At 39.4% G+C, this 24,537-nt stretch overlaps 1 protein-coding gene across 4 annotated transcripts in view; it reads right to left on the bottom strand.

Moving 5' to 3' along the window:
* RCAN2 (regulator of calcineurin 2) overlaps positions 1–24,537 on the bottom strand; it is an 84,471-nt gene that overhangs the window by 22,301 nt on the left and 37,633 nt on the right. Inside the window, exon 1 of one of the 4 annotated variants that reach the window (XM_059835812.1) lies at positions 14,718–14,858. The exons of the other annotated variants lie outside the window; for them this stretch is intronic. Coding sequence (XP_059691795.1) covers positions 14,718–14,804 — 87 coding nt within the window. The 5' untranslated portion in view covers positions 14,805–14,858. Of the gene's footprint in view, positions 1–14,717; positions 14,859–24,537 lie in introns of those variants that run through there. 4 annotated transcript variants of the gene reach the window in all.

Raw genomic sequence — 24,537 nt, 5'->3', positions numbered from 1 at the left:
GGAATTAGTCAGTCAAAATAAAGGGAAGCAACCTGTTCACTACTGAGATGACATCTTCAAATGGCAGAGGGTCTCCCAGACCACTTAGCCTGGTGTACAGACTATACCTGCACCCCGCTGCAAATCACTACACTGCAGAAACAGTGTCAGTTGTAGCCTCAAGAACAGAATTTACACTTTTCAATTTCAATTGAACTGTTTACTTAATCAGTATGGAATACTAATATTTAATTAAGAAGGAAAAATTATCAACCAGAAGTGAACAAGTTCATCCTAAAAGTCCCTTAGTGCAGTCCACACTCTTTCTAAGGGGTATTTAAATCAGAAACACAGTAGATCTAGACTTGCTACATATAAACCTCAAATTTTACAGAGAACATTTAGGGGAGGAAAAAAAAATCAAAAGAGGTTGAAAGCAAGGGTATCTTCCTATAGATAAGCACTCTCAAAATAGAGTAGTTCAATATATACCAATGTGCAGATATTATGAACCACATACTTTATTTTACACAGACGTATACACTGATATTAATTATCATTTTACCATACCTATATCAATTACTTATTCCCAAAGTAAATTACCCTTATCCAAAACATTTTAAACTTTTTCTTAAAAGTCCATCTGCTCTGCACCTGTTTCACTATAAAACTATATAAAATAGTTAAAGCTTAAGCAGAAATTTTAGCAAACACCAAGCCAATGACATTCAAAAATATTCTGTATTGTTTTCTAGGATGTAGTACGCATTGAGTGATCTCCTGTTTTGGGACTGCTACTGTAAGCCAAGCAAATGTTTTTATTCAGCAATACTTAGTGACACCAAGCTCTTTCCCCTACCCCAAGAAATATCACTACTTTGGGAGTTAATATTGTGGGCAGGTAGCTTAAATGACTACACTTTTTCAACAGTTTCAGCCTAGTTATCTGCTACAAAAACAAAAAATAGGTATCTAAACATCTTTCTCCTTTATTCATTTATTTTAAAGAACTCAAACAAAAATGCTTCAACTTCCCAACCCTCTAAAACTTTAAGTATGCTAATAATTTACTTCTGCCTAACATAAGCAGCATACTTATTACTGTTATGGCCCAGCATTTGGCTTTGCTCCCAGCTGTCGTGATTAGTAAGAATTTTTTTTAGTTCAACGATTCTCAGATTATGGTTCAAGGACTAGCAGTAGCCTGCAGAAAGCTGGCTGGTCGCACAGTCCTGGAATGGCTCTAAAATAATCAGCTGTTTCTGAAGATAAAGGTACTACCTTTCACATTTCAGTAGTTTTCTTCTTAGGTTCTGTAAACAAGATAGCAATATGAAATCTCATTTTTAGACAAAAAATGTGCATCTGAAAAGTATAACCAGCCTGAAGATATAAACGGCACACCTGCAATAGCAAGCATACTTAAACTGACCAATGGCCACATTAGCACAGAACCCAAAATAATAAACTACCACTCAACAGAATTAATGAGCTCAAGAACACCACAACAATATCCACAACTCCAGAGTTTTCAGTCAGCTTCACAACAGAGTCAGAAAGTACCCGCATCTTGCAAGCCACTATTCAAGTACCAAGTGGGACTAGACTTCTATTCCACAAACGCAGGCTCTGGAACAACTTCAAGAAGTGGAATAACAGCCCCCTCCCTCCAATAAGTAGCTATAACAGAAGAATGTAAGCACTGTAACGGCACCATCAGAAGGGCTGACATCCTGGCCTCATGGCTAAGCTTCTAAAATTCTTGCAATTTTGCCACGTTCTCTCCAGTTGTCTGCATTTGCTTTAGAGCACACTGAAAACTAGCCATGGTGGCCCAACATCAATGTACCAAAAAGAGAGAATAAATGATATACGCTGTCTTCCATACATCCAGAAATTACATGCAGGGAATCATATCCTGGGCTGCATCAAAAGAAGGGTGGCCAGCAGGTCAAGGGAGGTGATTCTGCCCCTCTATTCCACTCTCATGAGACCCCACCTGGAGTACTGTGTCCAGCTCTGGGCCCCAACATAAGAAGGACATGGACCTGTTAAAGCGGGTCCAGAGGAGGGCCACAAAAATAGTCAGAGGGCTGTAGCACCTCTGCTATGAGGAAAGGCTGAGGCAGTCGAGGTTGTTCAGCCTGGAGAAGAGAAGGCTCCAGGGACACCTTAATTGTGGCCTTTTAATACTTAAAGGGGGTTACAAGAAAGATGGAGAGAGACTTTTTACCAGGGCCTGTAGCAACAGGAGAAGGGTCAATGGTTTTAAACTGAAAGAGGGTAGATTTAGATTGGACATAAGGAAGAATTTTTTTACGATGAGGGTGGTGAGGCACTGGAACAGGTTGCCCAGAGAAGTTGTGGATGCCCCATCATTGGAAGTGTTCAAGGCCAGGTTGGACAAGGCTCTGAAAGACCTGATCTAGTGGAAGATGTCCCTGCCCATGGCAGGGGGGTTAGACTGGACAATCTTTGAAGGTCCCTTCCAGCCCAAACCATTCTGTGATTCTGTATTTGTTTTGATTACAAAAATATGATACTGCTATTACTTGTTGCAATTCACTAGAACTCAAGAGATTTGCATTACACAACTGTTTAGACACGTGAATTTCTTTATACAGCTGTAATTTTGATTTCTTTTCAAGTGTACTCCTTTGCAGTGGTCTTCACTGAATATCATCCTGTTGCTTAATTTAAGGTTGTTCAGAATTTTGACCCTGCCCACCAGCACCGTGCCATCCACACATTTTTATTAAGGTTTTTCTCTGTTGACTAGTGTCATTAATGTCAACCTGGTTACAGAAAGAAGCTTGTGAGCTTGTCTACTTAAATGCCTTCACTCTTTGAGAATGAACCACTTCTGTTTTAGACATTTTTGAAACAACTATGCACCCACCTTACGGAAATTACATTTAGACTGTAGATTACTTATGAAAATGACTTGTTGAACAGTGTGAAAGCTTTAGTCAAAATATCCACCTTCCACATCTCCTTATCCCACTTATCCAGTTGCCCTGTCAAACAAGGAACGTATATTGATTTGACATGATTTGCTCTAGACAACCCAGGCCTAATTAATTCAGAAGTACTTACAAACATTTCCCAGAATTCAAGTTAGATAAAATTATCTGTAATTATACAGGCCTTTCTCCCCCTCCTCCTTTTAAACACAAATGCTATTTCTTCCCATCTCCCATCCTCAGCAGTCTCTCTGTAACCTATGAACTCTCAAAGATAATTTCAAATAGTGGAAAGATTATTTCAACTATATCCTAAAGCATTCTTTAGTAGATTTTATCAGGTCCTGTATACTTGAGTAACTTTACCTTACCTCTGCTCTGGCCAGCGTTAGGGGTTTGTTTGTTTGTTTCTATTAATTTAGCCGATTATCTCTCAAGCTCTTTATACAGACCACAACACACAAAATCAGTCATACCTTAACCCTCCCTGCATTGTTCATTATGTGCTGTCTTCTTGCTGTTAATGGATTTGCACAATGTTTTCCTTTTACTTTTTATGCGTCACAGGAATTGCCTTGTACTTCTTTAAATCCTCTGCTAATTGAAATTCATTTTGTGATTTTGCACACTTGGTTTTCTCTTTATATATAAATCCTTAAACTGCTGTAAAGCAAAAGGAGTATCTGATCTAGCTGTAACAGTCTCATAATGTATGTCCCATCTGTCCTTTGCATCAGAACAGATAATCTCCATTATGCATTCAAAAGTGCCTCCTTAACTGCTAATTCTCATGCACTTCTCGGTCTCTCAGATAATCGTCTTAGGAGACACTATTCACCAGCTCCATAAGGTTGCTGAAAATGACTTTTCAAAAAAATAATTTTCCTTCATCTCAGACTTTATTTTCAAAAGCTTTCTTCAAAATAAATTTTCACAAAAAGTACTTGCAATTATGTGCTGGTTTTGGCTGGGATAGAGTTAATTTTCTTCATAGTAGCTAGTATGGGGTTGTGTTTTGGATATGTGCTGAAAACAGTGTTGATACACAGGGATGTTTTAGTTACTGTTGAGCAGTGCTTACACAGAGTCAAGGCCTTTTCTGCTCCTCACCCCACCCCACCAGCGAGCAGGCTGGGGGTGCACAAGGAGTTGGGAGGGGACACAGCCGGGACAGCTGACCCCAACTGACCAAAGGGATAGTCCATACCATATGGTGTCATGCTCAGTATACAAACCTGGGGGAAAGCCGGTTGGGGGACCGCTGCTTGGGCTGGACATCGGTCAGAGGGTGGTGAGCAATTGTTTTCATTTGCATCACTTGCCTTTCTTGTTTGTTGTTGTTGTTATTTTCCTTTTCATTACAATTTTTATTATCATTATTATTTTATTTTATTTCACTTATTAAACTGTTCTTATCTCAACCCACGAGCTTTCTCGCTTTTACTTTTCCTATTCTCTCCCCCATCCCACTGGGGCAGGGGGGGAGTGAGTGAGGGGCTGTGTGGTGCTTAGTTGCCAGCTGGGGTTAAACCACGACAAATTATTAATTTCTTCCTTAATTGCCAGGATCAAAACCTAAAATCAAATACAAACTACTACGTATCTCCATTTGCCGAAAGAAGTACGCCCAGAACATTCTCATAATTTGATATATCATGTCTTACTCTATCACTTACTGTTTGGATACTTTCAACAATTTAGAAAGTATTGTTATTTATTTATAGTATCATTTACCACACTGGACGACAACAACAACAAGGGAGAACACACAATTCCTTCTTACATTCCAGAAGGATGAAGCAGAAAGGAAGACAGAGAAGGTGGGAATAAGCTATATGAAAAGAGAATAGTTACTTATTTTTTTTTAGAGTTTACAAAAATATATTCTGTCCCACACATGCATATGTACCTTAGTCTAGCCACATTCAATCACTTAATTTCTTGGAAGACATTTAACACCAAAAAGTTTTGAGGAGGGAGTTGAAAGGAGGGGGACAGCAGTAACCCTTCACAAAGGGATTTTGTTACCTGAAGGCAGAATAGAAGTCTGTGGAAGGTGCTTTCAAGGAGGCAAATGAACTTTCAACATTAATTTGCCTAAGGTTTCAATGATGCTAACACCTGCTGTGTAAAAGCTTTGTCACAAAGTCCTCCTTTTTTTGACCATCACCTGGTTTCATCTGACATCTTGTGTCAGCTTCCGCTCATGAAGTTCCTAAATCATTCCACCACACCATGAGAAGTCAAAGTTCTCTCTTCTCACCTTGGTCTTCCATTGATTATTCTTTTTTCTGTCAATTCTCCCCCCATCCTAAACTTCTCTGCCTCTGTCACCCACTCAATAAGAAGGCCTGCCACAACCTCCCTCCCTCCCCCAGTCTCTGCAAGTTTTCTCCATTCTTGGTCTTGCACCACAGAGGCACTTCTGGATGGAAAAAACCAAACAAAAGGCCTATCATCATACTGACTTCCCTCCTCTGAAACCCCATGCTCCCCTTCCTCGTTTCTGCCACCTTTTTGATTAACCAACTGCTTTCCTCCTCCTTCAGGTTAAAACCACAGCTCAGAGGACTTCCACCTAAGACCTGCTCCTTAAAGATACTTGCTTCTCTTAAATAAATGTTCCTGTTTGAGGGAGAAAGGACATTTCTGATGGTGGGTTGGTTTTGGGTTTTGAGGTTGTTTGGGGGTTTTGTGTTTTTTTTTTTTTTTTAAATCATCACTAGCAAATGAGATAGCAATCTCCACAAAACACCAAAAAATTCCCCAATCCCCCCCGAAAAACCCCAAAAAACAAGCAGAAGGACCCACACTAAACCAACACCTACAGAGAATTGGTGGTTAAAAGAAATTTCCCAGTATAGTTCTAATTATTTAGAAAATGAACAAGTTTGTATTCTTACTGGTTTAGTTATTGGTTTTCTCTGAGAAACATGAAAAAGTAACCAAAACTGAATTAACCCTGTCATCAGGTAAGAGAATATGCAGCAAAGGACGATGAAACTTGAGGCTGATAAACTTGGAGTAAGACTTATACAGCAAATGAAACAATCATCCCCTCCATAAATGGAATTTCATTTACTGAGAGGATTAGCAGTTCTTTTACCATAATTTTTTCATCTTCCTGCACACCAGCACACCTGACCTACATGAATAAAAGGACAAATGAGATTTCTGCAAGGTTACCACTTCTCTGGCCATGAGATGGGTGTAACACAGCAGAACTCATGCTGCATGATTCAGCTGTCTGAATGCCTCCACCTTTTATAGTCAACGTATCAAGATTACTCACTGCAATATATGAAGCAGACAGATACTTCCGCAAGTGACAAATTGAGCTGAAGAAATTACAGTGCACAGCTGCCTGCTGATACGGCTCTGAGCACAATAGGTTCGTTGTATTTCTCAGCTCAGTGACTATTATTTCAATAAATAGGACTATCCAGTGTTGCAAAACTGGAGGTTCTTCCATGCTGTAGTACATTTCTCCTGCTAAATATGAAGCCATCCTACAAGATAAAGTCCATCTCTCCTTCCAGACGCTGCCAGAATCTCAGGCAGATTCTGAGAAGTAGCAAGTTTGGGCTAATTCCAAAAAAAAAAAAAAACCCCCAAACCAGCTAGCAACTAAGCAAAGCTCCTTGCTCTCTGGAAAGCATCTAGAGCTCAAACAGCATTTGAGATTGAACATCTACAGAACCTTATTATTAAAAACAAAGATTATTAATTACACCAGATGCGATACATTCCAAGCCAGCTTCCTGATCAGAAAACTTATTTCCTGGTTCCTTAGTTCTCCATCTGCAAATGAGAATACTTGGAGCTTTTTCTCCAAAATGACACTTTGAAGTTTTTCAGCAACTCCACGAGTGCAAAACAGAGACACATGCTGCCATAGAGATCTAAACAGCAGCCCACAGCTACTGTAGCACCCAGCTCTGCACAGGCCCATCTATCTGGTTTCCTATTGCGCAGTTTGCTGTGCGGACAATCCTGCAAGGACGGTGAGGATGTCTACTCCATCAGAGCTGCTGTAACCAAAGGCTTCTCCTTGATTCAGCACCAACAGAAACTCCAAATGAGGGCAGTTAAATGCATCACAAGAACACTGATGTTGTGAGAAGGTGATCTGTGTTTTCAGGAATTAACGTAGAATCATAGAATGGTTTGGCTTGGAAGGGACTTTAAAGATCATCTAGTTCCAACACCCCCCTGCCATGGGCAGGGACATCATCCACTAGACCGGGTTGCTCAAAGCCCCGTCCAACCTGACCTTGAACACTTCCAGGGTTGGGGCATCCACAACTTCTCTGGGCAACCTGTTCCAGTGCCTCTGAGTGCCCTCAGCGTGAAGAATTTCTTCCTAATACCTAATCTAAATCTACCCTCTTTCAACTTAAAGCCATTACCCCTTGTCCTATCACTACAGGCCCTGGTAAAAGGTCCCTCTCCAGCTTTCTTGTAGGTCCCCTTCAGGTACTGGAAGGCTGCTATAAAGTGTCCCCAGAGCCTTCTCCAGGCTGAACAACCCCAACTCTCTCAGCATGTCTTCATAGGAGAGGTGCTCCAGCCCTCTGATCATCTTCGTGGCCCTCCTCCAGACTCAATACAACAGGTCCATGTCCTTCTTATGTTGGAGGCCCCAGAGCTGGACACAGTACTTCCAGGTGGGGTCTCACGAGAGCAGAGTAGAGGGGGAGAATCACCTCCCTCGACCTGCTGGTCACACTTCTTTTGATGCAGCCCAGGATACGGTTAGCTTTCTGGGCTGCAAGCACACACTGCCGGCTCATGTTGAGCTTCTCGTTAGCCAACACCCCCAAGTCCTTCTCCTCAGGGCAGCTCTCAATTCATTCACATGAACAAAGCAGAAATCAACCTGAATTCTAGATGGAAAACATAGGCTGGAGCCGAACTTGATGGCTACATGTACATTTTAGGAGCATTGTCAATGAGAAAAAAGGAGGGAGAAGTTTACTATTTGGCCAGAAAAAATTAGATGTGTAATATCCTATACTGCAGTTAATGCAGAGGGCAGCTAAGCTGTCATGCCTCAAGCTAGCAGCAATTGAGGCTCATCTGTATGATCTACACCAAACAAAAGAGTCAAGACTCAACACTAGGAAGTCAATACATACAGTTACTTCAAGGAGGGTGAGACAGTACAGTCTCAGAAGTCTCCCATGGCAAAAATTTTAACTCCATTGGCATTTAGAAGGAGAAGGTGCTTACTGATACTTAGCCATATTAATGGGGAAATTTTCAGGAAAAGCCCATGTACACAGTCCTGGCACCACTCTGAATATGTGGATGGAAAACACAAACTCCTGCAGCAAGTGAGCACTGACTAGAGGCTTAGCTTGGCCGGTTTCTGGACCTTGGCAGCTTGTGTGTTAGCCAAGTGTTTGATTTAGTGTGGTACTCTTCTTGTTCAGCATCTCTTCGCCAAGGAAAAATTCACTGCTCAAGACCACACTGTCATAGTTGTTTGCATTCTACCATATGATTACATAATATCTTCCAAAGCAAATATGCTATTCAGCACATGAACCATCAAGACTAAGTAGATTATTTAACGCCTTTGGTAGAATCACCCCTAGAATATATTAAAGGAAGAACTGTACAACCATAAAGCATATCCATTAATCCATGTGAAAAAAAAATTATTAAAGAGATACAGACAACAAGGTTGGTGCAGACCTCTGCCTCAAAGCCTGCAACTTCCCTCAATATCAAAGCTTAGATCATGCTAAGAAGCAGCAAATGGTATCAGTAAAGCTTGAGACAAAACAGTGCACATACACAGTACCTTCAGAGAAGAACAAGACTAGATCACTATAGACCTGAAAACAAGGTGCACTTGAAAAACATTTCTGAGAAAAACAGAAAGAATTTGGGTACTTCACTTCCCCAGGTTCTCCTGGGAATTCTAAGACAAATAATTATTTAATGAAAAAATCAGTGTTGCACTTGTATCTGTACTAACAGTACCTCAATTGAGAGCTCTACTGATTAATTCTTCAAATTTGCTAAAGAAAATCACCATCTCTTCATTCTTGCTCACATAGGCCGGGCCATTTATCAGTGTAATTGCAAGGTCTATCTTACCTCATTACCTGCCTTGGATTAATGCTGCACCTTCTAGCAACACATTCTAGCTGTTAGTTATTTTCTTTTGACCACAAATTGCTCATTGTCTAATTATCCTTATGAAAAGGAAATATCTTCATGTGAATTCCAACAGAAAGAAGGATCAAAAAGAATACAAAAACCCATGACTTGTTCTGCTGTTCACTCTGTTACTATTAAAAGAGTGAGGAATGATAAGCAGAAAGCATGTCATGTTCACAGGTGCATAAGCACCTGCAGCTGCCACTGACCTCCAGTGTAACGGCTTGACTTCCTCTGAGTCAAGCAAAAAGCAAATGCCAATAATGGAAGGTAAGCCTAAGGGGCACATCACAACCCTTAGAAGTCTTACCATTGTACGATTTCTTCTCTGGAAACTTCTTAAGGGTTCAGTTGCCTTCACACGGGGGGCTGTTAGAAGGACAAAGGCAAAGCCTAAACTATTTCTGTAACACAAGTTACCAGCAGTGCCTTAGTCTGCAGTAGCACTGGGTGCATGAGCCCCACGTTTGCTGGCTCAGAGTCTCTCAGCGCTGACACTGAAGCCATGCAGCAGGGTCAATGTGCTGGGAACAGCAGTACAGCTTCTGGGACCTTTTGAAGAACAGAGAGAACAGGGCTAACGTTAAATTAAGAGTGGAAAGTATCTCTCTGGACATGTACCTGCTTATTTAGGTACTAAATATTTCTGTTGCTTTTGAAATTTTTTTGTATTTACAACATAGCAACTAGTGCTTTACATAAAAAAATAATTATAAACCTCTTAAAACAAGGTGACATCTTTTATCTCACTCCCTTATTTTACATCAGTTATATCAATATTAGAGCTTTTTGAACACTGTAGAAAAAGAGGTTGTACTTTCCTCTCCAAATCAGTCAGTCCTATTTTAAAAGCGTTAATAGCGTAAATGAGCAAGAAAGCTAAGTGTTTTCATTCTTCCTCTTTGTTACTTACTCTAGATGAAGACAGACAGTAAGCAGAGATCAAAAGACATGTGTATCTATTTCTTAAGCAGAACTATTGGATCTTGAAGATTTCACACAGATGCAACATTATTTGCAAATAGAAAGAACTATCAAGTACAGTAAATAGTAACAGAAGAAGTTATAAAGCAGTCCTTTCAAACCACCAGGGTATTTTTGGTAGTCATGCTGTTGTTTGGTTTCCCCCTTAATAGACCCAGTCTGTGGAGTCTTATGACTGTGCAACAGTCACTTCCCACAAATCAAGCTGACATGGCTAAGGAGAAGAATTTGAAAAAAGAAACCCTGAAACTCTCCTGACAAGTCACGGTTTCTGCCATTGGGCAGCTGGCAGTATCCAGACAGGCAACAACACCCCTCCCTTTTTCTACAGCTTTCTTCACTTGACTCTAATCTTAGAGCACTTAAACTTTAAACCTCAGAACATCTCTGTGAAAGAGCCACTTTTACAAATGGAGAATTGAAATGGGGAGAAAAAAACACAGGAACCTAGTAGGCTTTCGCCCTCTAGACCTCAGAAGTTTAGATAAGACATTAGACCGCTAAACCTCTCAAAGGCAACTGCAGGGCAATGACTGATCTCCAAACCATCCATCCCAAACAACTAGTATTAGCAGTGTTCTCACTGGAGCATTTCAACTGAATAAGGAGTTTACAGATGGACAGAGATCCTGCTCCAGTGGGGATTAATCCCCCAAAGCAATACAGTCAAAACAGTGAAACAATTTCTACTATTTCCCTTTGCTGCCTGGCTCATGTCCACATTGTTTTTTCCCTGCATTAAGATAATGGTCCTATCCACATTACTTTACATTACTGTCTTCAGATACAAATTCAAACAGTCTGGATCATTAGTATTTCTTCCCTGTTACAGTAGTGCCTCATTGTCCCAATCATACCTTGTTGCCTAGCGGAATGGTGCGGGTGAACGTAACTGAAGAGAGAACATGAAGAATTAATAATGTAAGAATATCTTGCTTAGAGTAAGAAGTATGAGTTTAAATTCTCTTCCACTGTTTCAGTGATGTCTGGAATTTCTCTATTAGAAATAAACAAGATATTCTTTAGCTAATTGCTTATGTAACAAACATCATTACATAAAATTATCATCTAGAGGCATCGAAAGAATAATTTTAATTATCCAGATGAACTTCCAAGCAGAACTGCACTTCGTGATTTCTATAATTGCCTTCTCAACTTTACTAGTTCCTGATATACAGGCACTGTACAGTTAGCAGCATGTTGATTAGCCTGACCCAATTTTTGGATTATAAAAGACGATTCAAAGCAGCAGCTGATCAAAACCGAAAGGCCTGTTGGATGGGTTCATGGATGGTAAACCAACGGTGTCAGTGCTGTGGGCCAACTGCCAGTTGCAGGGCATCCATATAAGCCTCTGTTTGTTGAAAGGATGAGCCACGCCAAATGCTGAAACTAAAAAGCTTTGCCTTCAGTACTAAGTAACCACTCTCCTGTTCCAGAGGCCAAATGGAAAAAAAGTATTTCCGAGCCTGTCTGCCAGATGCTAAGAGCATAATGCCTACAAAGTAGGGTCACTTCCACAGGTGGAAAAGCAGCAGTAAGCTAAGCAGCTCACTCCACTCCTTCTCCAGCACTGAGGGGCCGCTGCTCTTCCGAAGCAGCGACTTCAAGGAGTCACCATTGCCACCTGCTGCGAGAGCTCCTGCTCTGCAGCCCAAACACATACCAAGCTCTTCCACTGCAGGCCTGGCAAAAGGGCAGCCCCTGTCCACCCACCTCTTCAGCCTTGGGGGCTGCAGTCAGCCTCCCAGGTGCATCCCACCCAGATGCCACAAGCAGGACAACGATGGCTCGGTACAGCCAGCATCCTTCTCCAACGCCTCACTTCCGTTCTAACCCTAAATTGGAATAAAGCTATGCTGCAAGCATATCCTAAAACCTTAAATGCAATCCTTGCTGGCTTTAGAGAACTATTTCAACAGGACTTTAACAAATCTCATCAAGCACCACATGGATCATGAAATCTTTAATGTATCTGACACTGGAATAAGCTGCCCAGGGAAGTGGTGGAGTCACCATCACTGGAGGTGTTCAAGGAACATGTGGACGAGGCATTACGGGACATGGTTTAGTGGGCATGGTGGTGTTGGGTTGCTTGTTGGACTTGATGATCATACAGGTCTTTTCCAACCTTAGTGATTCTGTGATCTGTTCTACCACTGAAGGAACATTCCCTTCACACAGCCAGAAGGCTCCCTACAAAAGAAACTTTCCCCTACATGAAAAGCTCTATAGCAGAAGAAAACTGAAAGGACAATAGCCTAGACTTCAGTTTTCAATACTACTTGTGCCTTCCAGTTGACCTGCAGTAGGGCTCGGCGGAGGGGTACTCACGGGAGAACAGGGGAGGAGGAGAAAGAAGGATTTCTGTGCTTGCTTTTGCTCTCTTACTTCAACTTCCACACCCACTTCTAAGAAACAGCCTCCTTCCTTTTAACCTTAAAGCTTGGTGTTCCCTTCAACCTACCAAAGTCAAGATAAACATTTTTATGTTGACAGTGACCATACTGTCAACAAATAAACCCACCTTGAAGTGAACCCCTTTTGCAGACAAAAAACTTTTTTTTTTTTTTGCTGCAGTTCTCCTGGGAGTGAGCAAAGAGCAGTAGGTCTCTCCACCTTTAAAATACCAGTAGTGCTGAACTTTCACAAGGAGGATGCCTACGCTGCAGCCTGCTGTGCAGAGCGAGTCTGGGGATCAGCGCAGAGCTAGCCAGGCTTGAGCACTGGAAGCAGCTTAGCTGCAGCAGGGCTGCCCTCAGCCTCCGACAACCAAGTTTGTTGTCAACTAAGTGAAAATTAGGCTGCAGTGAGCAATGGGTCACTGAGGACAGACTGCTTCTAGCATCTGAGCCAGATAACTTCAAAGTAGACTCACTATTTCTAAGCTGCAGTGCAGTCTGCAGTGCAGTCTCCATTGTAAATACACCCAAAGTCTTTGCACTCAACATTTTAATTCAGACATCAGAAGAAAAGGAAAAAAAAGGCAGTTTTAACCAAAGCAAACAAAGTACAGAAAGTCCAAGTAACATGAAAGGGATTACAATTCCTGTAATGTCTCTGTAACCCTTTTGTTCTCTTTTATCCCATCTTCCTGGGCCACACTTTCCAGATGCTGCAGCTTAAATCAGGCTAATCTAAGTCTTACCAAAGTCAATGGAAAGCTTTCTGCTGATTTGCGGAAGTCAAAATTTTGCTTTTTCATTGCTACTATCAGATGAATAAGGGTACAAGATCACTACAATTTTAATTTCTTGCATAGTCTTACGCTGAACATGGACCAGACACTAAAAGACAGTTGCTCCAGTTACAAGCTCATATCAATGCAGGTGTTATTCCCAAATTTAAAAAAATATGTTCTTACGTAAAAAAGAAGGAAAAAAGGAATAAGCAGACGAACATTTCACTGCTTCAAAACACTACAGGAAACATGTCCCAGTGCAGGCAAGACTGCTCACCTGAACCATTCCTCTAAATTACTCACTATTTAATCTCTAAATCCAGTATTAAACTGTTAAGAAAAAGCTTCTTAAATTAAGAAGAATCTCTTGCTGGCAACACAAAAGCATCTGTACAAGGTATACCTGATATCACCTGGTAACAAACTAATAGGGAAGTAAAAATCATCATAACCTCTTGCAAATGAAGGTGGGTTTATTTCCAGATATTTCTGTTGGCTTCAATGTTTGACTCAGAATTAAACAGAGCAGGGGTTCAAAATTTGACCTCCAATTTGTAAATCCTTTTTTTCCCCTGTTCCATTCTTTCAATACTAAGAACAATCAGATTAGAAACTAACATTGTCTGTATCTTTGTCCTCTAAATAAACTGCTGAATATCACTGTATTACGCCTATGAGCTCTTTCAGATGATCTGTGAAAAGCATACTTAAAATTCCTCTTTGAAACTTAATTTGCAGTGATTTTCTGGCAGTAATATGAGAATAAATGAAAAAGGTAATAGATTTCAACAGTAAGCAATTACACACAATTACTTTTCTACAGCAGTTGTCTAATTAAGAGACTATGAGCCCAGCATATCAAGCCTTAGATTTAAGCATTGTTTTTGAGGTACTCATATGATATGCAAGATGCACAACTTTTTGTATTCTGTTATATTGCAGATGCACGAAAATACTTGCTACAAACTTTTAACCCTTCACAAAAAATTTATACTTGTATACATGGTTTGGATCTGAAGAAACAGCTACCATTCAACTGAGTAAAAATATCTGAAGATTATCAACATCGATAAATAACATCTACAGCAAGGCTGATCTCAAAAGTGACACTGGACTAAAAATATCTCGACAAAATTAACAATGAATGATTTGTTATGACTATGAAACATGCATATGCACAGATGTCAGTTATATAACCCATTGCTTCTGTCATTAAAGAGTAAACACCAGCCTATTCTTTCAGCTTCTCAAAACACAGCAAAAAGCAGGCACATTTCTCTCCCGTATTTCTCTAATTAACAGATTTTATAACTGCACGTCTTTTACTACTGCAGCACACTCATCTGCCTCCTTATTCTGAATTGCTACATACAAATGCCTACTGCTCCCCAAAGGCTTTTCTAAGAAGCATCTGTAACAAAAGAATTGTAGGCGCATACCTTAACCTCTTGGTTGGCAAAAATCTCCACGTCAACCCCACAGGCAACCAGAGTGGAGACATCACAGTCCATGCTACGGGCTGGCATCCCCCCCTTTTGTACACAGAGTTAGGCAACCTCAGAGTAACAAATGATTGGAAGAAAAAAAAAAAATCTTCAATTCAGTATTGCAGTTGAACAGTCCAAAATTCTGTTTCAATGCTGACAATAACTGCAAGCTTCCGACACAAGCTCTTTGCACTTAACTGAGTTGCTCCTTGCCTTTCCCCCGTACACCCACCAACTGAGCAGGCACAGCATAGTAACAGCGCTATTCCATCTCGCATGGCAATGACATCACCACAAAGACTGACATAAGCTAAATCTATTTTTTCAACCCTTTTATCTCTAGGCAGCACAGTGGATCAAATTGAACATGATTATGTGCTAAATCTGAACTCGGACTAAATCAATTCAAGCAGCGTTCACTGGCAACTGAGTCATAGCTGTTGTTTCAGCTGAGTGCTTATGTTGGCAAAAAAGATCGCCTGACACTGAAAGCTCCGCTCTGAGTGTAAATTAACCCAGCATTTAAAGCCACTAAGCTCAAGGTAACGTTCGTTACTTTATTATACTTTAAAATATACAGCAGAGCACTAATGAAAAAACCCAAACAAACAACAAAAATCTCATTCTGCTTTTAATAGCTTGAAGTCTTTTATTAAAAAAGCACACAATATAACCCCACACATGAGATTAGAGAACATCTAGTCCTGTCATCAGGAGGGATCAACATACTGCAAATTCGATCCCAGTACTTAGATATACAGGTTGCACTATGGCTCATCTTCAGAAAGATCAGAGGCATATCTGTGTGTGATTTGGAAGTCAATGCCCTTTCAAAGAACAGAACATGAAAATTTACCTTGAAATTAGGACTTCACACTAGGCAACCTTTACACCATCTGTCCTTAGGGTTACTCCTTCACAAATGCAATAGTATTGAACTGAAAGAAACAGATTGAAGTAAAGCAAAGAAGTGTTACACCCAGACTTGCACCATTATTTTTCCTCTAATGCTTCATTCCTTTGATCCATATATTACTTTTAATTGTTGCAGGCCTAGAGATGACATTTATGAGTGAGATTAACAGGCAGAATTAAAATATTTATGTATTGAAATAAACCTAGCAGCAGCACATAGCTCCGTGTAAGAGACTGTTCTGCTTACTCCACTTCCATTGACAGATATTGCAGCTGGCATCACATTCTGTGATGCTGCACATAGCTTGCTACTGATATTTAAACTAGGTCGTCTAAATCTATCTCAGACACGTATGCTGAACCTCGGTCAGTTTGGGCTGCAGACTACCATACCCTTAACGAAATTCAAAATGAAGACACCTGGGGAAAATATATCAAGTTCTTTGCACCAAAACTGTGGATTCAGGCACCTAAAAGCAGAAGCAGCTTCAGATGAGGCTCAAGCCACCCGGATTCCTGTCTTACTCTTTCACCAGCACGGTAAATTTGGTAAACACAGGGAATTCCAGATTAGCTGATGGCAGAACAACCTCCCCTGAGAAATCCACTCTTTACCCCTGCGAGCTGGCAGTAAGATTAGATGCTGCTACAGAAAAGCTGAGATCTCTTATCAGAACATTCTTGTCCAAGTTCTATTAAACTATTTGCCTGCTTTTTAACTTGCATTTATAGTAGCCCTCTCAGCAGTAATTACAAACTAAGATCCAGAACCAGGACAGAAATATATCCCAGCACTAAGGATTTCACAAACCAAGACTATACTGATCAACAGAAATGGATGGGGTAGTACAGGGCAGCAAATGAATCAATATGGTTTATCATGATAATCAATTATTTTGTACACCAGCCATTTAATCACTGTCAAGTTTTTTCATAAGGCATAGGAAAAAACATTTTAGAAGGAATTTGAAATTAACATTTTTGTCCCTGTTTAGAGGAACTTTTATTCATATATATGAATATCATATAGATATGAATATCATATATATATGAATATCATAGAAGAAAGTCATAAAGATGCCTGATTGAAGTTTAAGCAGGCAGCAATGGAAAAATCATGATATCAGAAAACTGAGAAGTTAGTAAGTGGTTATCAAAGAGCTGGAATGAAACACTGAAAGTAAAGAGGAGTCATCTATACCTGAGTCTAATGAAAGTTTTAGCAGTACGGACCAACAGGACAAAAAAACCCATAACAAACATTTGAAAAAGGAAAAGATCAAAAATTAGACAATGCTGGTCCCTAAGGTCTAGAAAGGCATCCGAAGTGAAAGTGATGCCTGGCCCTGGCCTGAGTGTGGTTTCATAGCAGTGATGGAAAAAAAGATCTTACAATACACAGCTACACTGGGTAGTTCCACAATAATGTATTTCATTTTCTCGTGTTTAAAACTGTCACCTATCAATTTCAATAGCCTATCTTGTTAATCTTATGAAAACTGGTACATGGTGTGCGAACTGACCTGTTCCACTTCATGATTATTCTTGCACTTCTATTCATCTCCTTTCAAAACAGAATCATTGCAATTTTCCCACTCCATCTGAGTAAGAAAACCTTACTGAGATCAAAATTACTTTCATTTCTTGTTTCTTCTTGCCTATTCCTAAGCACAACCTATTTTTTCCCCTTAAAAACCACTCTAGCTCACTAGGGTATTTCAGCGAGCTCTTTACAGAGATAACCTAGTTGATTTTGCTTCTCGAAAACAAAGATTACCTAACAGAAGAACTCTACAGAGCATTTGAGTACTTCAACTTACGTCTTTCAATATACGTCATATTCTATTTGTTACTACTCACTTCTCATTTCAGATCAAGACATACTCCTGTGTGAGATTTTTTTCAGGGCACTCTACAATTCCTTATAGTTTCATCTAATGTTAAAAAAAATTATTATCGGAGAATTTAAAATTGATTAATATTGACTGCTTTCTCCAGACCAGGAGACTTGTTTTTCAGTCAAATTTGAATTAAGATTCTTTCAATTTCTTTCAAAACAATTCTTAACTCTGGCTCTAGATGGTATTGCTAAATTCAATTCACCAAACTCCAAAGAAAAAACAAAGCCATATTTCATGCATGTTTTAAAGTATCATATTTAATAAACACAAATTGATATAGACACATGATGCACTTCAGCATACTGGAAGAACCTACTCCTTCAGTAGGTTCTCCAGATCACAAACTACTACTAATCACAGCTTTTGTACTAACATGAGCAGGAAAGCCACTCTCTTGTTGGCAGGTACTAAGTAGAGGATTTGTGGATCACGTATATACCTTAAAGCTTCACCTGAAAGTTAAAGGCTAGACAATATATGGAATATTAATACTGACCCATACAAGCAGATTTTTTTTTTTTCCAAGTAAAACAGTCGGTGCTGAGGACCTGACATAAATAGCATACCTATTTCAAGAGGGATTATTTTAGGCTAGCTCTAGTATGCCCTGTGGACTGACTGGTACCCAGCAGCAACACAGTAGAAGCAATTCTGGAGGCATCCTCTGGTTTAGGTTCATCTGAAGGGAACCCACATGCAGAGCGCTCTGCAACATGAACCAAGGCACAGAAGGTGGAAGACCATTTCAGAAGAAAATGACCTGAACTAGAATACTAATGTAAGTGCATCCAAAAGTATGTAACTCTATTGCCATCCCCTACCAATTTTACACTGGGCTTAAGGCCACGATCACCAATTCTGAGAATGGAGAGAAAGTAGAGAGTTTTGAACAGTCATTCAAGAAGTTTCTCAATTAACTTCAGGATTTGTCCATAGTTACAATTGTGCATGGAATTAAATGGGCACTATTCACTATGTGTGAATATTTCAGAGGAGTGAATTTAAGAGCAATTGAGACCCACTTATATATCTAGGCTGAGTACAGAAATACCAAGTTTTTACAGTTATGTGTATAGCCATCAAACAGGTTCTAGAACTCAGAACAATACTGATTAAAACCAGGTGGTATTGTTCCTTCACAAGAACTGATGTCATCCTGTAGCATCACTGATGATTAACTCTCAATGATCATGTCTTGTATATGAATCAGCAATCCCATTAAAGACGAAAAGTTTCCAAAATCAGAAGGAGAATAAGTCATGTTGTTCCAGCCATGGACAATCTTGTGTTCTGGATTTGTACAATGCCTGGGACAACGCAGTCCTAGTCCGCAACATTTACTCCTCTGTATGGAGGTTTTGTTTTTCTGCAGTGTTACCATAGTTATAGCTACATCTCAGCTTGATACGTATAAATAGTACCACAGATTTAAAACTTTTCAAGCTCAACTATCAAGTCATTAAAACAACTTGTGCAAAACCTTGACCCTCCTTTTGCAAGCAAACTGGTACTGATTTAGCCTTAAGGAAACTTCACTGTATCTGGACCTCACAGTAACATCAGCCACATTGTAACCAAAAATACCAGCTAAATTCAGAAGCAAGTGTGACTATTTTTGCTCACTGGATAAAGCTTGTACTCATTATTACTAGTAATAGAGGGATTATTTCTGTAGCAGCTCTGCTTGCAGGTGCAAACCATATTGTTTAAGGCACTGTACAAATCCAGAACAATAAAAAGAAACGCTGCATCAATGACCCTTTGATGCCTGAATGGAACACCGTAAATAGATTCACATTATGTCTGACTCAAATGTTTTTAATGATGTGCATCTTTATCAATTTCATTCATCCTACTACACAAGTCAAAAGTATTTAAACTGAGCTCCCTTATATACCTGTAGCTAGGAACCTACTTTTACAAATATAATCCTATTTTTTAGCAGAATTATTAAAGATAAATACTTTTAAAAACCCATAAAAATTTAGTAACTTAAGAGACAGCCCTGAAAAAAAGCCCAGAAAAAAGTCAGTTCTTCCAGTTTCTCCTCCTACCGCAGAAGATAAGAAAGGCCAACCAGATATGTTCTTCAGGAGCAAAGTTAGCTCCTTCAAAGAGGTCTTTCATAGATACATTAAACAAAAGTAGAATACTGAAGACTGAGAAGGGATCAGCTCAGCCATAAAAGAAAAAAGAACATGCATTATTATTTTTTTCTTATGACAGCAAGCATTGACTCATGCTAAATTAGATTACCCCCAAAAGGATGGAAGTAGCAGACAAATCCAGCCAGAGGAATGCACCAGCACCTCATCAGACCAGGGGAATCTGGGCCAAGAACTGGGAACTGAGGGAAGGAGTCATCCTCCTCTTGAGCTACACTGAAGTTTACACTCTGTATATATTGAAGGGTGAAAGGCTGGCAATTCTAGAACACAATTCAGAGAGAGATGCCTTAAGTTAAGGGAGATGTGAAAGCAAACGAGATAAAATACGTTACCCGATGCTATGAGGTAGCATCACCATGCTAGATGAATTCACTGTTACCTGGAAATAATATTCCCACTCTTAATTCCCAAACAGCATGGCCATCAAGTGTTACTCTATTAAATTATGCCCCTTTTAACAATGTTGTGAGGATTTTAACTCTTGATGTATACCCTTTGTAATATACGAAAAAGCCTGAGATTCCATTAATGTCCATTAGCAAACTTCTCCAAGAACAGAGTCAACTGCTGAAACAAGAGTGCGTTAAGCCAAAGGAAGTCTATCTGCACCGACTTACTCTTTCCTAGGTTCTAAATTACTAACAAGACTTCATGAATTTTCAGAGGCTGTGGAACACAGCAATATTGAAGATATAAAAGAGAGCATCTAGAGCATCTTTGAACCCCTCAAAGATGATAAATAGATTAAGTATACAGCAAGTAAAATAGCTTTTAGATAGAAAATTTAACTGGCATTTACAATAAATAAGGAACAATGAACTATCCCAACAGCTACAAAATCACTGATTTTTCCAAGATGAGTTTGACCCACAAGCTGAAGTTTCTACAAACTCTAAATCGGCAAAAAAGGACTCCAATTCACCCCTTCTCATTACAAATAATCATTCCTATGGTTTGAAGATTTTTAAAGACATAGAATTTTGGCCAGAGAAAAAAAAAAGAAAATGGAAGTTTAAATTTAGAATAACCCTAAATGAATAAGTTCCTCATACGTGCAAAAACTCTAGAGCTTGGAAAATCCCTAGCTGAACCATGCCTTGGCTGGCCTTGATTTCTGGAAAGGTAACTTTTCTGTATCACAAGTGATACTTTGCTTTTCTGTAGGTAATAACTTTCTATTATTCACACTTAGAGATGTCAGAATCTGAGGATCCAAAAGTCAGAAAATAAACCAAATCATAAACATTATGAATGGTTTCTCCCTCCTTTAATAAAGATAGTATCAAGCAACTCAAAGACCCACATATGATAATGTCAGAATACTTCAACGACTGAATAAACAACTGTGTCATTCAGCAAACATAATTTTGCTGTCTCATTTGGCTACATACAAATTTCAAGTCCGAGTCAGAATTGTTCAATTACTTTTAACAAAGCAGTATCATTCATAGTCCTTAGCTTCTAAGTATATACAGGGAGCTGTGAGGGGGTGGACATCAACGCATGTGTCTTCTGTCTGCTGGAAATGGTTGCAAATCCTTCTCTGTGCCAGATCGACACAGGATCAGAATTGGTATGGTTCCAGACTACAGAACTCTCTTCTCTCGTAAAATGAGCTGCCGCAGTTCAGAAGTCAGGACGTCCTTGATTCATTTGGTGAACAGATGACAACCCACAGAATACATAGCACACACACATGAATCCCTGATAACAGAAGAGGATCATAACCCTGCAGTGCAAGCTAAATTTATTTGCAGACTATCTACACAGTATAGATAATTTAAAACTGAAACCCATGCAATTTAAGAAACCTAAACATAGATCTCCCGCATCCTGGTATATACATTGCCATTATAGGCAACACATTTGGGACTTAATTTCATTGCTTCAGCATGGACAGCTAGTGCAATGTGAGACACCTTCAGGTATCCAAGACATGTACGGGGTTGACAAACATGATAAAGGACCTCTGGAAGACCCTTCTCTTCTGAACCATCAGCCAGAGGCCCTAGGAGATTTAAGATATTTAAATTAGCACTAAGCACCTGTATTTGGGCAACTGAACGCTTCTTGTTCAATACACTCAACGGACCAGAGAGGGATGTTGCTGACCAGTCACTCAATGTGTAGTTTAGGATGGACTGAATTGCTCTCTAACTTCCACTGATCTCTAACTAGATTTCCAGCAACTACAACAGAAACTTAAAACATACAGTGCATATGTACATATGTATAAACTGATGTTTAAAATGTTGATCATGAACTGAATCCTACACGTTACCACTGTGCCTCAGTTTCTTCAACAGCAAGATAGGAACGATGATACTTACCCTACTGCGTAGATGTATGGCAATGTTAATGAGCATGTGTAAAACAGATTTCCCAGGAAAATTTCTAATCGATAGATTTTTATGTTATCTTTAATTTTATAAAAATGATAGAATGACCAAAGACTGCAAAACAGGTGATAGGCTTATCTATATTTACTCTTGCAATACTTGAAAACAGAATTAAACCCAGGTCATACATGGATTCTGTAAGAGACTACCACACACACAGGGTGCCAGGCCAATGCTCTGAGAGCTGCAAGAAACTCTGAAATCTCAGGCACCTTCCCAGTGCTCATAGCCTGGCACAGGAACAAGACGAGAGAGATTCAATTCTTGAGAGAACTACCTATGTGACCTTGGACAAAAAACATGCAGAAACACGTTCAGAAGGGCTCAGAGCCCTTGTGTTTTATTTGGTTTTTAAGTATAAGCTGGGCAGGACAGGTACTCTCCATTACTAGACATTTAATGGATAATGCTGGTTGGGATAGGCCTGTAATAGTCCTGCCTAAAAATGTGATTTACGGTTATCCATGAACTCCGTTAACAGTTTGAAAATGTATTTTTAAATCATTTCCATTTACCCTTACTTGTCTCAGACTAGCAAGGGTATTTAACATGCCTGTATGTTTTCCTTGTCATCTGAGACGCCTCATCACAGCAAAATGCCCTTGAAAGAAGAGCCTGGAATACCAATGCTCACTGCTGTGAGAGAGACCAACCTTATCTCTCAACTGCAGCTCTGCACAGGACACACAGGTGAGAGATTTAACGGCTGTGCTGAGAGGAAACAGTGCTTACTGCCAAGCCAGCAAAAGCAGTCCAGTTCAAAGGAAAGGAAAAAGAAAAAAAAGAGTAAACTGTCAAACAGCATGCAGTCAGAGAGCAAATAATGAAGCAATGAATAATAGATTTCTCATGTAATTGCTATTTTATCCTGATATTATAGGGTGGGTATTTATTTTGCTGCAACACTTTAAACCAGATAGTCTCTTATCCTGTTAATCCCCGATCCAACTGCAGACAGAAAAATAAGTGTTGATACTTAAAATTTACCATATAAAAATACACGTTCTTGTCTTCATTAGACAGAAGACACTGTCTTCCATTTTGATAAATTCTCTGCTATTTTTATTTATGTTCAAAGGACAGATGGAGATTAGATAGTATGGGACCCAAAAGTCAGATACAAAGCTTCTCCAGTGGCTCTGAAGTGAAATGTGATATCTGTTAAGGAAGCTGTGGTTTTTTTCCCCTAGAGCATATAACTGATGATCAGAAAAAAGAAATCGAGTAATTCTAAAATATTAGTGAACTTGTAATGTATTTATAAAATGGCTTTATCCAAGTCCCTCCCCACAAGGCTGATTTCATGATTTCACAAACAGAAGAAACAAACCACGATGGCCGATTTAAGAACCTGTATCTTACGTGAAGATGTAAGAGATCAGATTCAGTTTCCCCCTTTTCCTCTCCCTAAAAACCCAACTTATTTTCTCAACTAGAACTTGAGAAATAGTCTTCCATTGACCCAGCCCAGGAAAGGACCAGATCCAGTCTTCCATTCTTCTGTTTTGCACTCAGTTTACTCAATATTTCAGTAGTTTTTATAAAGTGTGATACATCTCTAAACTGATATTAAAAAAGTAAAATAAAAAAAACAGAGCTAGTTCCCGTACAGTTATCTCACATGTGAAGTACCAGTACAGTGGTTTCAGAAGATGTGTATTTAATACAGTTCTAAATCATTTAGTCATTCTATACATTGGTTCACTCTCTAATAAAAGGGCATTACAATGCATTGTCAATATTAAGTTGACAGTATTTAAAAATAGCAGATAAATTAAAAAATACAAGTGACAGAAAATGGATATTATTTCAAAGCAACTTATCTATATTTAAACAATCAGCTTCCTTCTGAAACATGGAGCTGTGAACAATGAATCCAAATGTATGCTATTACACAAAACAAAACATCTTCTAGTAGAAGAATGTTTCCATACAAAAATTCTAACTCATTCTAGTTTTGATAGTCTTCAAGAAAAAAAAAAAAAAAAAGACATATTTCTGATTCAAGTCATCCAGAATCCTGGGAAGTCTTGTCTGCACTAGATATTCTGGCCAAATTAGAGCTACCACTAAAATGCCTAATAGAGGCTTTCTCTGTATGTCTACCAGTGCAGCCTTTTCCCACTTTTGAACAACGGTATCAGCTATACTTGCAGTCGAGGCAGCAGTTCTGCACGTGCCATGCAAAGTCTATGGTAGATGCAAACTGTGAGTTAAGACAAGCCCCCTCAGGCATGCATGTTATTCCTCACCACCTTACTTTGTAAAGCCTCTTAATCATAAAGAAAAGTCTAGACAACAGTGACTTTTCAAGAGCTTTTTTCAAAGGCAGGAGGGGGAGAACCCAAATATTGGCTCCAACTAACCTAGAATAGTCCAGCTGTTACTT

This window comes from Gavia stellata, chromosome 2 (assembly GCF_030936135.1).
Source record: "Gavia stellata isolate bGavSte3 chromosome 2, bGavSte3.hap2, whole genome shotgun sequence".
Lineage (NCBI taxonomy): Eukaryota > Metazoa > Chordata > Aves > Gaviiformes > Gaviidae > Gavia > Gavia stellata.
Note: the sequence above shows the minus strand (reverse complement) of the source record. Positions and strands in the feature narration are given on the sequence as shown.